The sequence below is a fragment of the Dasypus novemcinctus genome, chromosome 15 (assembly GCF_030445035.2).
Source record: "Dasypus novemcinctus isolate mDasNov1 chromosome 15, mDasNov1.1.hap2, whole genome shotgun sequence".
NCBI lineage: Eukaryota > Metazoa > Chordata > Mammalia > Cingulata > Dasypodidae > Dasypus > Dasypus novemcinctus.
The window spans coordinates 100,498,215-100,513,719 of record NC_080687.1 but is presented as its reverse complement, the minus strand read 5'-3'; the positions used below and the strand labels follow the sequence as shown (position 1 = coordinate 100,513,719).

The window sequence follows — 15,505 nt, the reverse complement described above, 5'->3', positions numbered from 1 at the left end:
ACCTGTCCTCCACACGGGTGTCCACCTGCCTGCTCGGGCAGGGAGTTCTTCCTCGGCAGCACAGCTGCCGACCTGCTGGGCTGGAACCTGCACGTTAGGATTCCTCTCTCCCAAAGTAACAACCCCAAGTAACCAGAGCCTGCCAGCCCCACTCTAGACACGCAGCAGACCAGGACGAGCTGTCATCTTACTCCCTGTGGCGGTTCGGCTATTGTGTCAACTCCAGCAGGTAACTGTGCCCAGCTGTTTGATCAAGCAAGCACTGGGCTGACTGTACTACAAGGGCATTTATGGACTTTAGTCACCATTGACTTTACTGCTGTGGTAAATCACAGATGACTGATTACAACTACATCAATCAGGGAGATGCCATCAGCAATGAGTGATGCTTAACCCAATTAGTTGAATGCCTTAAAGGGAAAGTGATTCCAGCATGGAGAGAGAATTTCCCAGCTCCTGTTTGGACAACCACCGTCTCCCAGAAATTCGTCAAGAACCTTCATTGGACTTTCACCAGAGCCCTTGCTTTGCAGCCTGCCTGTGGAACCTGGACTTGTGCATCCCCACGGTCATGTGAGAGACTCTTATAAAATCTCTTACTATTGACAGATATCTCCTACTGATTCTGTTTCCCTAGAGAACCCTGACTGATATACTCCCCTTCCTATCCACTCTAAATAACGGCTGGAATAGGCACTGGAATTGGAAGACTAACTACATGCCTTATCTATTTCCAAACATTATCTCAGGATCTCCAGGGAAGTTGAGATGAAATCTCCAAGACCTTATACAAGTACAAGGTCAGGTGGACACCCTGGCAGCGGTCACCTTACCAAATCAATGAGGCCTTGGCCTCTTAACCACAGGAAAAGGAGGACTCTGCTTATTCTTAGAAGAACATTGTTTTTATGTCAACCAATCTGGAATAGGTAGAGACGCAGCAAAAAAAAACAAGTGACCGAGCTTACAAAATCTGCCAACACTCCTCAAACTCCTGGGGACAACGGACTCAGTTGGCCATGGCTCTCACCGTTAATTCCAATCCTCATCCCACTCGCAACTCTCGTTGTCCTCATACCAGCAGGTCCACGCATCTTCTGCGTGACAGCTCGGTTTATCCCAACAACAGTCCGAATGGCCCCCAGAATCACGCAGACGGTCTCCTGCTGCGGGAACGCCATCCCAGCAGCTGGCCCAGGGGCCCCAGCCACAGTGTCTCGACGACCCAAGGGGGAGGGCAGAAGCCAGCGCCCACCCACACAGGCAGGAAGAGGCCGGGGGGATCTCAACGCCCCCCTTCCTTACCTTCCCTGCAGACTGTGCTTAGAGCAAATTAACCAGAGGTAACAACTGCCAAGCTACATGTTGATGTGCTCCAGGGCTTCCGTCTACACTGCAAGCACTTCTAATGATCCCATAAGAGATCTAAACCTCAGGACGACCCCAGCTTAGACCACCGCCCCGACCCTCGGCCTTCTCCTTCCACGTTGCCTGATTGGTTGGTGACAGCCTCATCCACCTGCAGTGGTCCACCAGCTGCCGGCATTCGACCCCAACGGCCCCCGGGCCCACCCCCACGTGGCCCCATGCTCCTCCCCCACCTAAGCCTGCTCTGGCCAGCGTGATCTTCCTCCAACGCCAGCGTCGTCTAATCTGACTGAGGCCAGCACCCAGGCAGCACAAGGGCTGCCCTCGAGGGTGGGCACCCTGCCTCTCCAGCCGGCCCCACCCGGCCCTGCTCTCGTACCACGGGCTCAGAGGGCGTCTTGTGCTTTCCTTGCTCGGGATCCCATGCGGCGGGACGGGCAGCCGGGGGTTCTCCTCCACCCTGCCGCCCTGCACCACACAGGGCACGTCCCAACCTAGCGCGTGCTGCACTGGAGAGAGCAAGACTTTTGCAGATGGAAATAAGGTCGAGGGAAAGGAAAGCAGAATGAGCCAAGCCAGGGTGTGAAAATGCTCACCCGGCTACAGAAGGAAGGTGGGAGCCACAGCAGGGGAATGGGTCCCAGCGACAGGGGGAGGAGAGGGTGCTGGATGGGGAGGGGGCCCACGGGGTCAGGCCACGCAGCTTCAACGTGACACTCTGTGGTGCGGACGCCACCCTCCAGGCATTGTCAAAACCAAGACCAAAAACCTGAGCAGGGCAATCGCATAACAAGATAAGCCCAGACAAAGGGAGGGCAAGTGAAAGAAGGCAACACAGGGAGGAAGAGGAAAATGGAAATTAAGGAAAAGCATTTATTAAGCACCTAACATATGCCAGGTGCCTGACCTTCACAAAAGCCTGTATGGCAGGGACCATTAGGCCCTGCTGTTAAGAGGAACCTGAGATTCAGATCAGTGAAGACACTTGTGGGGACGCAGATGTGGCTCAGGCGACTGGGTTCCACCTGCCACATGGGAGGTCACTGGTTCGGATCCCGGTGCCTCCTAAAGAAGACAGCGAGCTTGCACAACGGGCAGGGGCAGCAAGCAGACACAAGAATAAATAACATAATGAGAGATACAACAAAGCAGGGAGCAGAGGTTCCTGGTATCTCCTGAAGAAGACAGCAAGATGACACACCAAGAGACACGGGGAGGAAAAACAGGAGACACAACAAAGCAGGAAGCGCAGGTGGCTCAAGGGATTAGACGCCTCCCTCCCACATCAGAGGTCCCGAGTTCAGCTTCCAGTGCCTCCTAAAGAAACAAGGAAGACAGACAGACACAGCACGTGAAAAACAAGGGGATGGGAAGAAATAAATAAAATAAAGCTTAAAAAAAAAAAGACACTTGTGGATGGTCACACAATCAGAACACAACAAGGCGGATTCAACCCCTGCTTGTCTCCAAAGCCCAGGCATTTCCCCTAGGCCACAGTGCTGGGGGACGACAGAGCCTGTGGCAGAGGGAATGAGGAAGAAGAGGAAGATAACAGAGGCACTTGATACCTGGGGGCGTGCAGCACTTAGGGGGAGCTGCCAGCATGGCGATGGCTTTAGCCAACGCCCAGGACGGCAGGGAGAGAGGCAGGTTGGGAAGGAAGAGTTAGACAGTGGGAATTCTGCATGTGCCAGGTTTGAGAGACTAGTGCGACTTGTCTGTAGAGCTTCCCAGCAGACAATGTGAAAGATGGAAGGAGTGGAAGCTCAGCAAGTGAAAGCACTGGGGCAAGGGAGAGGGGGCGGGTCAAAGAGGAGGAGCTAGTGTCTCCAGAAAGGAGGAGCTGAGAGCGGCAGGTGAGGGTGGAGTGGCAGAGGGGGCTGCAAGGGAGCTCAGGGGAGCGGCCAGGGCCCACCCCTTCTCATCTGCGCCTACCAAGGAATGCATACCTGCTTCTGGGCAAAAGAGGTTCTCGAATGCTCTGTCTGTATAATCTTCATGCTCCTCCACAAATCCACGGTCCTTAAACTCCATGCCGTCCTCAAAGGTCAAAGTTTCATTTAGTCTATCCATTGCCTTCAGCAATTCCACAGCGTTTCATGTCAAAAATACCAATGGGGGGGGAAGGGGAATTAATGATTTTGTATTCCCAGCTGTACCATTTAGCAGGACGCATGGCAAGTCGTCAATATGTTTATTCAAAAATTAATCATCAGAGATTTTCTTTTAGTTAGTTTCTTTGTTTGAACCAGGGATTGAACCCAGGACCTCGTACATGCGAAACAGGCGCTCAACTGCTGAGCTACGCCCACTCCAATCAGTGGAGTTTTAAGACGGGAACTACGTTGGAATGAGATAGAAGCAGAAATGTTTTCATCTCTTCTCGCTGTCACTACTGAGTGACAAGCACTGACCACACGGCCACCTCAGCTCACACAGGCTCCCTGCCTCTGCCCTGACTCTACTCCAGCTCCGTTCTACAGACGGCTCAAGGTCACCGCGTGCACGCCCGGCCTCGGAGACGCCCCTCCTAACAGGTCCTACGTGGTCCCCAGCGCTCCGCAGTCAGTACTAACACCATCACTTCTCCTTCCATCGAGGACCACCGGAGCACGCGCAGCCTTCTCAGGACGCTCGCCCACTCCTCTGTCACTCGCAGTAGACCCACTTCGCAGTCCACAGGCGCTCCCCTGAGGCTGCCCCCAGAGCTGCTCCCCACCCACCCCCGCTGGGGGCGCCAAAAGGCCTAACCACCCGCTCGCTATTGCTACTCCCGTAGCAGAATGGTTGTAAACATCGGAAGGAAGTGATAACATTAAAAAGCGTTATGCTTTCAGTTGTAGACTGAAAGCAGGAGGAGTGCATCCAGTATCCATGTGGAATCTAAGCCCCCACTTGACATAGATGTGCAATGGACACAACCAATTCAATGCCCACAGAGAAAATGTAGAATGGGTGTGGGAAGGGTGGCCATGGTGGCTGCTGGGTTTGGGGAATGGGAGGAAGAGATGAGATGTGGAGGCGTTTTCGGGACGTGGAGTTGTCCTGGGTGGTGCTTCACAGACAATTACGGGACATTGTAGATCCCCCCAGGGCCCACTGGATGGAACGTGGGAGAGTGTGGGCTATGATGTGGACCATTGACTATGGGGTGCAGCGATGCCCAGAGATGTACTTACCAGGCGCAATGGATGTGTCACGATGATGGGAGAGAGTGTTGCTGTGGGGGGAGTGGGGGTGGGGGCGGTGGGGTTGAATGGGACCTCATATTTTTTTAATGTAATTTTTAAAAATAAATAATTTTTTTAAAAAAGCGTTATGCTACTGAAGGATGTGAGAGAAAGATTCAGTATCAACTATGATGCGGACGACTCATATACATATATAGGCTCATGTCTAACTTTTAGTAATACTTTCAGTCATTTTAAAGGCAAATTCAGAGAAGATGAAATGGAAACACAAATGAATTATATTTGTTTTTGTTTGTTGTTTTACTGAGGAAGAAAAAAGCATTTAACAGATGTATTTTACAAGGACTAGAGCCTAAGTCAGGGGCTTCTCCTGACCTCAGCCCCGCACACTCCTGCTTTATACAGCTGGAGGACAAAGCGGAGTTAGAGCTGAAAAGAAAGGTAGGATAGATCGGTCAACAGAAACGTGGGACAGGAGTGGGCAAAACAGCCTCACACGTGCCGGTCAGACACTTGCAGTGCCTGCAGCAAGTCAGAAAGATGCCAACCACGTCTACACTCAAATCCGTTAATTTATTTTTTTAAGATTTTTCTTTGGTGGTGGTGGGGGGGGAGTTCCCGGGGCCAGGGACTGAACCTGGGACCCTGTATGTGGGAAGCCAGCATGCAACAGCTTGAGCCATATCCACGCCCCTCAAATCAGTTATTAGATATTTGTTAGTAGGTCTGGTAAAAAAAAAAAATAGGATTTTAAAATGTTGAAATCAAGTAATAAAATGAGGTTTGAATTTATATATTTGTATGGTTATCACCGTGACAACGAGAGCCCAAATGTGTAATTGAGATTTACCCAAGGACCTGTACAAAGGAATTCATAACTAATTAAGGCATAAAACAAATGTGCATGGTTTCAGGGCAGCTGCTCACTTTTTTTAAGTAAATATATTAGGTCTTGACTATGGATCAGACCTTACATTTTAATATAGTTATGATAAAAAGTTAGTATTATAAAGAAAATAGCTCTTTTATTTAAAAAAGTAAATTAAAATAGAATTATCCAGGGAATAACCTAAAAGAAAATAGTGGAAGGAAAAAAAGTACTTTGGAAGATTAATTTGAACACCAGAGAGCTAGAAGGCTCTAGAAATATTTGAGAAAATTTCTCCCTAAAGCCTATAAAACAATTTCATGAAACATGCTATTAAGGCATCCTGAATTTCTCATCCCTAGTAAAGGAAATGTGTACTTAATAGCATACCTCTTCCTCATGTGGGGTGTTTTCATCAAAAATATATTTGTCTAAATTTATTTCAAATTTTATCCCTCTCTAGAAGAAAGAAAAAAAAATTTAGTTTAGCAATACATTAAAAGCCTTAAAACTACAACACTCTACGTCAATTTTCTTTGACATTACAGATACTTAAAACCATTAGTCTGACATCACAAAATAAGGTAATTCCATAAAATAACAGGGGGAAAGATCTTGAAGGTGACCCAGATTGCAAGATGCATTACCCCCAGTCAGCTTTTTAATACAGATGCAAAACACAAAAATGTTTATTACCTTAGTGTTATATTTCCGTTCTGGAATTTCACTTTCCTTTATGTTCTGAAGCCTAACTTGTTTCAAGTTTCTTTCAATATCCTGAAAAGTTAGAGAAAAGAAAATTCTATCATCTGATATTGACCAAATAATTACATATTTTATAACCCCTGAATTCACAACACAATATGTTTACATGATTTGATTTTTGGATCGAATCAGCTGATTGATTTGAGAGTAAAAACATGCCTTTGTAAAGGTAAGCTTATAATAATTCACTAAAAACTTGGTCATGGTATCCATAATTTGAAATATGAACCAGCATTTCTTTTTTTTTCCCTTTTTTTTTTTCAAGGTTTATTGTATTTCTCCCCACCCCCTCATTGTTTGCACTTGCACTTGCACTTGCTGTGTCTGTTCATCTTCCTTGTTTCTTGGGAGGCACCAGGAACTGAACCTGGGACCTCCCATGTGGGAGGGAGGTGCCCAATCACTTGAACCAATCCACTCTCTGCTTTGCAGTGTCTCTCATTATGTTTTTCTTTTGCGTCTCTTGTTGCATCATCTTGCTGCATCAACTTGCTGTACCTGCCCGTCATGCCAGCTTGCTGTCTTGCTCTTCTTCTTTAGAAGGTACTAGGAACCTCTGCTCCCTGCTTCGTTGTGTCTCTCATTATGTTTTTCTTCTTGTGTCTCTTGTTGCATCACCTTGCTGTGCCTGCCCACTGCACAAGCTCGTTGTCTTCTTTAGGAGGCACAAGGAACTGAACCAGGGACCTCCCATGTGGTAAGTGGGAGCCCAATCACTTGAACCACATCTGCTTCCTGATACCAGCATTTCAATGGCTACAATATGCCAATGCTTTCACTCCAGTCTTGTTACACCAGTCCAATGTCTCCAATCCAACCCAATCCAATTCAAGAATATAATTTTGCGGTGGATGACTTGGCCCAGTGGTTAGGGCATCCATCTACCACATGGGAGGTCCGTGGTTCAAACCCCGGGCCTCCTTGACCCATGTGGAGCTGGCCCACGTGCAGTGTTGATGCGCGCAGGGAGTGCCGTGCCATGCAGGGGTGTCTCCCGCATAGGGGAGCCCCATGCACAAAGAGTGCGCCCCATAAGGAGAGCCGCCCAGCGCAAAAGAAAGTGCAGCCTGCCCAGGAATGGTGCCGCCCACACGGAGAGCTGACACAACAAGATGACGCAACAAAAAAAAACAGACTCCTGTGCTGCTGACAGTAACAGAAGCGGACAAAGACGACGCAGCAAACAGACACAGAGAACAGACAACTGGGGGCAGGGAGAGAAATAAAAATAAATAAATCTTTAAAAATATATATATATATAAGTTTGACTAGAGAATATGGACTTAAAAGGTTTATGATCTTAATCAGGAAACTAAGAAAAGTGACATCTCACCCTAGCATTAAGGAAGGAGAGGGCTCTAAAATTTGACAGGCAATTTTAAGAAGAAAGAAGGTAGTAATATTGGATAAGAAGAATTCAAAGGAACAGCTCATAGGTGACTCTAAATGCTCAGGGTTCAATCCTAGGCACTCTTCTTCTCTCATCTTCAACTCAAGGGGATCCAATTAATTCCTACAGATTTAAATGCCATTTTCATGCAGTGACTCTTAAAAGTGTATCTGAGAGTTAAACGTCCAACTGCCTACTTACCATCACCTTCACTTCAGCATTCATTCCACAGGTTCTCATTGAGCTCCACAATGTACCACACACTTTCCTCATCTCTGGGTTAGGGCAGTAAACATGGCCGAAGAGGTCCCTGCTCCCATGGAGCTTATATTTTACTCAAAATATGGGAAGCAGACATAGCTCAACTGATAGAGCGTCTGTCTACCCTATGGAGGGTCCAGGGTTCAAACCCAGGGTCTCCTGACCCATGTGGAGCTGGCCCATGCGCAGTGCTGATGCACATAGGGAGTGCCGTGCCACGCAGGGGTGTCCCCCACGTAGGGGAGCCCCACGTGCAAGGAGCGCGCCCCGTAAGGAGAGCCGCCCAGTGTGAAAAAAAGTGCTGCCTGCCCAAGAGTGGCACCGCATACACAGAGAGCTGACACAACAAGATGATGCAACAAAAAAGAGACGCAGTTTCCAAGTGCCGCAGAACAATGCAAGCGGATGTAGAAGAACACACAGCGAATGGACAGAGAGAGAAGACAAGGGAGGGAAAGGGGAGAGAAATAAATAAATCTTTAAAAAAAATAAATTTTTACTCAAGACAGTGAGTACTAAATGGGAAGTGGAGGTGGCTTAAGTGATAAGGCCTCCCCAGCATATGGGAGAAACTGGGTTCGATCCCTGGGTCCTCCTGGTGAAAAAGAAAAAGAGAAAGCAAGCCTGTGCGGCGAGCCAGTGCCCGCATGGTGAGCCGAGTGCTCGCGCAGCAAGTGGAATGCCCGCATGGTGAGCCAGTTCCCACACAAGTGAGTCACGCAGCAAGATGATGACACAACAAAAGAGAGAGGAAGGGGAGAGTCAGGGTGAAGCGCAGCAAAAATCAGGAACTGAGGTGGTGCAAGTGACAGGAAACCTCTCCGCATCAGAGGTCCCCAGGATCAAATCCTGGTAAATCCTAGAGGAGAAAGAATGAGAAGAGAAGACAAAAAGGGAAATAGATATGGAAGATCCCACAGCAAATGGACACAGACAGCAAAAACCAGCAGGGCAGGGGGGGGAGGGGAAGGGGGAATAAATCTTAAAAAAAAAAAAAAGATAGCTAATAAATGAGTCAACAAATGAACACCATAATTTCAGCAAACATGAGGTGCTGACAAGAAAATGAAATAGGACAAAATGCTGGAAAATGAGTGGGGGTGGGGATAACGTGGGGACAGCTTATCTGGCACCTGGCGTGATTTCCAGAACGACATGGACGCAGGCACATACAGATCTGGGAAAGTATGCTCCGTGCAGAGGGCACAGCGAGGCAAACGCTCCAACGTGGGAGATCTTCTCAATATGCCCAAAATGGAACTCTTGTTTGCACCCCACACTTCACAAGCTTGTTCCCCCATCTTGCCCCTTCCTAGTAAATGGCACCATCATTCCCTTCAAGCCAGAAATTCATGAGTCCCTTGCTTCATCACCTCACATCCAGCCAACCGCTCGGTGCATATAACCCGTCAATTATACACACACACACCTCTTCTCGCCAAGGCTATTGCTGGCATTTTACTTTAGGTCTCTATCATCTCTCGAGTATTACTCCAGTGAGTCTCTGCTTCTTGCTCCTTCTAGTACATTCTCCCCATACCACAAGAGTGACCCTCTTAAAATGTAAATTGCATTGCAGACCTCCTGTCTCCCTGGAGAACCCCCTTATCATACTTAGAGAACATCCCAGCCCTAAAAGGCCTTTCAAAATCTGGCCTCCCTCCAACCTCGACTTTTACGATGAAAAGCCTTCAGTCACTATAGCCTCACTATGCTGGTTTTCCTTTAATTCTAGAAGGTTCTAAGCCCTCATCCACGTCAGAGGCTTTGTGCATGTTGCGCCCTGTACAAAACCTGGAATTTGTACAGGTGGCTTGCTTCTCTGGCCTTCCTTTAAATGTTCAGAGAGGGTTTGCACAGGCCCTTCCCACGTTAATCCTTATCTCAGGGCCTTGCTTGTTTTCTTCCTGGCGCTTTGTGAAGGTTAGTTTTATGTGTCAACTCGGCTAGGCAGGGCTTCCACTGGTTTGGTCAAATACTGGCCTATTTTGGAGATGGGATTAGCACCTGTAATCCCTTGACTTTAAGTCAAGGAGACTGACCTTGATAACGTGGGTGGGCCTCAGCTAGTCAGTGGAAGCTCTTAAGAAGAAAAACACAGGTTTCCCTGGGACTGCAGACCAGCTCTGAGATTTAGCCTGCCCGCCTGCCCTACAGGTTTCAAACCTGCCAGCCCCCATAATCATGTGGGCCCATTCCTTAAAACAAGTCTCTTAAAACATGAAGACACATATATCTTGTTGGTTCTATTTCTCTGGAGAACCTCGGCTGACAAACACGTAAGAAAACTTGCCGCTGGGTTTTGTCTGTCGTCCACATTAGGACCTGGGCTGTGTCAGCACTGAGACTTTATTTGTTCACTGCTGTTTTCCCAGAGGCAAGCACAAAACAGCACATTTTTGACACTCAGTAAATACTTGTTGAATGAATAAGCAAAGATGGCAGATCAATGGCCTCAAAATGGCAATGGCACAAAAAAAAGAAAGGGAGGAGGAAGGGAGGGAGGGAGGAAGAAAGAAAGGAAGGGAGGGAGAGAGGGAAGGAGGCAAGTAGGGAGGGAGGGAGGGGACAAGAAAAGGAAGGAGGCAGGGAGGGAGAGAGAGAAAAGAAGATATAAAGGCAGAAAGAATGGAAGAAGGGGAGGAGTGATGGAGACGTGTCCTTCCAGAGTCTGCTTCTAGATGCACTGGAGTTGAGGCGATGGAAGAGTGGGAGAGGAGCAGGATCTGGAGAAGGTCAAAGGCAATTTGGTGGGGGGGGGCAGGGCAGCAGGAAAATTTCAGGATGTGGAACAGTTTTCTAGTGCCAGAATGAGATTCCCGAGGACACAGACAGAAGGGTCCAGCAGTGGGGAAGAAAGAGGTGGTGCTGTCCTTCCTTCCACCCTGTCTCCCTCCCTCCCTCCCTTCCTTCTCCCTTTCTTTTTTTTTTTTTTTGTGCCATTGCCATTTTCAGGCCATTGATCTGCCATCTTTGCTTATTCTGGGAAGCAGTAGAGCGAAATACTCTGGAAATACAGAGTAAGCAGTAAGCGGGGGAGAGCTACACCAAGGGCAGGTACTGCTGGTGTGCTGGAAAGTAGGCTGGAAGTATGGGGCACCAAAAGGAACAAGGACAGTGTGGCTAGTAGAGGAGACAGGGGAATAAATCAGCTTCAGAGGGAACGTGGGGCTCGTGGAATTGGGGGCGTCCCTTTCCGCGTACCCGATGAGCCTGTTCGCAGCGGTCAGCGTCTGCCCACCTCGGACCTGGCTCCAGACAGGACTGGTCTTGACTAACTCAGCAGAGAAGCAAGCATGACTTAGCACGTTAAATAGAGCCTGCTGGGGAACGAGGAGGACACAGCCATTTGTTCCGGAATATTAAGATGTTGGTGTGTCTGAGCTGAAGAAGTATGGCATCTACTAGAACCTGCTAGGTGCTGAAGACGTAAGAAGTCAGGATCTGAGGGGGATAAGAAGTGGGCAGGCAAACTTCCACTTCCAGCCCAGATAGTTCCGGGAACTAGATTTACTATCCTGCCTGAAGTGACTAGAGAACTGGATAAAATATATGAAAAATGATTAATACTCTGAATATCAGGCAATGAAGCAGAGCAGTCCCCGGGTAATAGAAAACAAACTAGTGCTACAATGACCCCAGCTCAGTGTCGAGGTAGTTTATGGATGCGGTGCAGAGATCCCACAGACTTCCTGAGCTGCTAGGGCCGAGCTGACAGCCAGGATCTCGAGGCGGGTGGAGGCTAAAGGAAGGAGCCCCAAACAGGAGGGAAGCACACAAAGAAGTAACCGCGCACATCCACTGAGCGCCCCCCAGGAGTCAGTGGAGAACAGATTAGCGCAAGCCTGTGAGCAAACTGCCCGAGGAGAAGGAAGACCAGAAAGAAGAGTACGTGGCACTCACACAGGGCGAAGAGCGACTGTTCCCACAAACCAGACCCAACTCCCTCTACTTCGTGGGGTAGCGCACCCAGGAAGGCCTTGCCTCAGTAGCAGGGAATAATTGGGTCAGATTAAACACGGCTGTAATCCACTTAACCAATATCAAAAGCAAGATCTTAAAGGATCAGAACATTTCTAAATAACTATGTTCTAGAAAGAGTTCAAGAATATGTATTAGAACACAAAAACATCTAGTGACCAACAAGGGTAAATTCACAATGTCTGGTAATTACCCCAGCAGGAACATACAATCCATAAAATGAGGAGAAAAATCAATCAATCACAACCAACTCAGAACTGACAAAGATGTTAGAATTAGCAGTATAATAGTTATAACTGTAATCTCTATATTCAAAAAAATCATGTAGAGACAGGAAAGTTATCACACAGACACAAACTGAGATTTTGGTAAAACCCACATTGTCTAAGATTAAAAATACACTGGAGCAGAGCGGATGTGGCTCAAGTGGTTGAGCGCCTGCTTCCCATATGGGAGGTGCCGGGTTCAGTCCCACTGCTTCCTAAAACAAAAAAACAAACAACAAGCAGCAAATGAAGAAACCAAGTTGAGGAGCCAATGTGGCTGAGTGGCTGAGCACCAGCTCCCCACACACGAGGCCTGGGGTACAGTAAAAAATACGCTGAGTGGGATTAATGGAGATGAGGCACAACAGAAGAAGAGACAAGTGAATGAAAAAACATAGCAATAGAAACTATGCAAAATGAAACAGTGAGAAAAAGAATTAAAAAACAAAACAGAACAGAGTATCAGTGAGTGTGGGACAAGACCAAGTGACTGAATATACATGTAATTAAGTCCTGAAGGAAGAGACAGAGAGAGGTGACAGGAAAAAATGTTTGAAGAAGTAATGATCAAATTTTTAAAAAATTTAATGAAAACCACAAATCTACAGAGCCAAGAAATCCAATGAACACCAAGTTCAAGAAGCATGAAGAAAACTGTAAGAAGACACATCAAAAAGCAAATTGTTGAAAAACAAGGATAAAGAGAAAATTTTCAAAGCAACCAGAAAAAAATGTCAAGTAACTTACAGAGGAACAAGGAAAGGAAAGAGCAGGTTTCTTGTAAAAAATAATGCCGGCAGACAGAAAACAAACATCTTTAAAGTATAGAAAGGGAAAAACAAAACAAAACCTGTCAGCCTAGAATTCTACAGCAAGGAAGACTATCTTTCAGAATTTAGGGTAAAATGAAAGTATTTTGAGGCATAAAATTCCAAATGCCGAAAGAAGAGATGTAAAAGGAAGTCCTTCAGGCAGTAGGAAAATATAACATAGCAATTCAGACCTGCAGAAGGAATGCAGAGCACGGGAAATGGTAACTACGTGGGTAAGTATGCGAGACTTTTCCATTGCTGTTTAAATTCCCTTCAGAGGTCACTGAGGGGAGCAGATGTGGCTCAGTGGTTGAGCACTGGCTTCCCACATGGGAGGCCCCAGGTTCGGTTCCCGGCCCCGGGTACCTCAAAAAAAAAGTAAAGGTTCTTGAGCACCATGCTGTCTGGCTTCGGCTGGTCCAGATGGTGGCGTAAGATACACCAGGGTGCCATTCCCACACAGAAGCTCTGAACAACTAGCAAACATGGCCGAGCCGTCTAACTCAAAACTCTGGGAAACAGTTAAGGGTGACAGTCCCTGGGGATGAGGGATGAATTGGAAAAACACAGTAGAAGCTCAGAGCACTTTTGCTGGCCCTTCGCTACCTCTCCCCAGAAAGGTGTGAACCCAGCTTGAGCGCCCTCTGTGGGTCCCTGGCCCTGTCCCAGAGGGAGTAGACTGACCCTAGTGCCTAAAGGTCCATTCCAGCGCACTGTGGGGCCGCTCAAGAGACTCAAACAGGAAACTCCTCTGGCTCCCCCCAGGACTTGCCCTGCAGGCAGAAGCAGCCTGCAGACAGCTAAAGCAGTGTAAGAAACAATTAAGTGGAAGCAGCCTTTGGGGAAAACAATTACCTGCTTTAGTCGTATAACAGAGCACCCAAGGAGGGGGAGTATCTATTTCATAGAAAGGAGAGAGGGTCTTTGAATTCCTGTAAACGGGGATTCATAAGGTCCCCAACAAGCACAAGTCCGGGACAAGAGCAGCCTCAGGAAAGACAGAAAGGACCATGCCGGTCCCATTCACCTCCAGCTCATTTTCTTCTTGATAGAGGAAAAAGAGAACAAAGAACTGATAGTACAAATAGAAGGCAAATAGCAAGACGATGTATTTAACCCTGACTATACCAATAACAACATTAAATGTAAATGGTCTAAACAGCCTAATAAAAGACAGAGATAAATTAGATAACAAAGCAAAACCCTACTGGATATGCACTTTTCTTTTTTTAAAGAAGGTACTGGGTATTGAACTCAGGACCTGTACGTAGGAAGCAGGCACTCAATCAAATGAGCATGGATATGCATTTTAAATATAAAGTCCCAAAAAGGTTAAAAGTTAAAAGATGGGAAGAGATGTACTATGTTAACACTAGTCAAAAGAAAGGTGGAATAGCTGTACTGTCAGTCAAAGAAGATTTCTGTGCAAAGGACATCATCAGATATAAAAAAGGGAAATTTTATAATGATAAAAGGATTGGTTAATAAAAGGGATATAACAATCCTAAACATTTATGTATTGAATAACAAAGATTGAAAATACTTGAAGCAGAAACTGTGACAAATCCATGGTAAAGTCAGGGATTTTAATAGATCTATCTTTCAATAGATTTCAAAAGATAGATCTATCTTTCAGTAGATAGACCAAGTAGCTAGAAAATAAAAACATAAAAACCTTGAATAATACAATCAACCAACTTAGCCTAACTGGTATTTATGGAACATTCCATCCAGCAACAGCAGAATATACATTCTTTACAATTGCACAAGAATATTTATCAAGATAGACTAATTCTGAGGCCCTGAAACAAGCCTTCAATAAATTTAAAATATTCTACTCATTAAAAGTATGTTCTGGGAAGTGGATGTGGCTCAAGCCATTGGGCTTCCGCCTACTATATGGGAGTTCCTGCATTCAGTTCCCGGTGCCTCCTGGAGAAGGTGAGCGAGCGCAGCCAGCAGGTGCCACGAGGTGACGCAACAAGGTGATGCAACAAAAGAGACACAAAGAAGAAAGACAATGAGAGACACAACAAACCAGGTTGCTGAGGTGGCTCAGGTGAATGAGAACCTCTCTTCCACATGGGAGGTCCCAGGTTTGGTTCCTGCTACCTCCTAAAGAGAAGACAAGCAGACACAGAGAGCACATGGCAAATGAACACAGAGAGCAGGCAGTGACCTCAAACAATGAGAGGGGTGGGGATAAATTTTAAAAATCTTAAAAAAAAAAAGTATGTTCTCTCTGGAAATGGCTGTGGCTCAAGTGGTTGAGCACCTGCTTTCCACATGGGAGGTCCTAGGTTTGGCTCCCAGTGCCCCCTGAACAGCAACAGAAACACAAAACAAGCAAACCAAATGAAAAAACCAAAGCAGGGGAGCTGATAGGGCTCAGTCATTGAGTGCCAGCTTCCCACACACAAGGTCCTGGGTTCAAGTTCTGGCCCCTGGTACCTCAAAAAACAACAACAAATAAATGAAAATTTAAAAAATAAAAGTATGTTCTCTGACAACAGTGGAATTAAATTACATATGAATAATCTAAATAGCACTCTTCCACAAAACTTATGAGTCAAAGAATAAATCTAAAAGAAAATTAGAAAGCT

The 15,505-nt window shown here is 46.7% G+C and overlaps 1 protein-coding gene across 15 annotated transcripts in view; it reads right to left on the bottom strand.

Annotated features, from left to right (window-relative positions):
* Positions 1–15,505, bottom strand: part of NEK5 (NIMA related kinase 5) — a 98,760-nt gene that overhangs the window by 24,673 nt on the left and 58,582 nt on the right. For all 15 annotated transcript variants that reach the window (XM_058276764.1, XM_071208323.1, XM_058276761.1 and 12 more), the window contains 3 exons: positions 6,124–6,204; positions 5,818–5,886; positions 3,318–3,444 (listed from right to left, as the gene is read on the bottom strand). In XM_058276764.1, the coding sequence (XP_058132747.1) occupies positions 3,318–3,444; positions 5,818–5,886; positions 6,124–6,204 (277 nt within the window). The remainder of the gene's footprint in view (positions 1–3,317; positions 3,445–5,817; positions 5,887–6,123; positions 6,205–15,505) is intronic.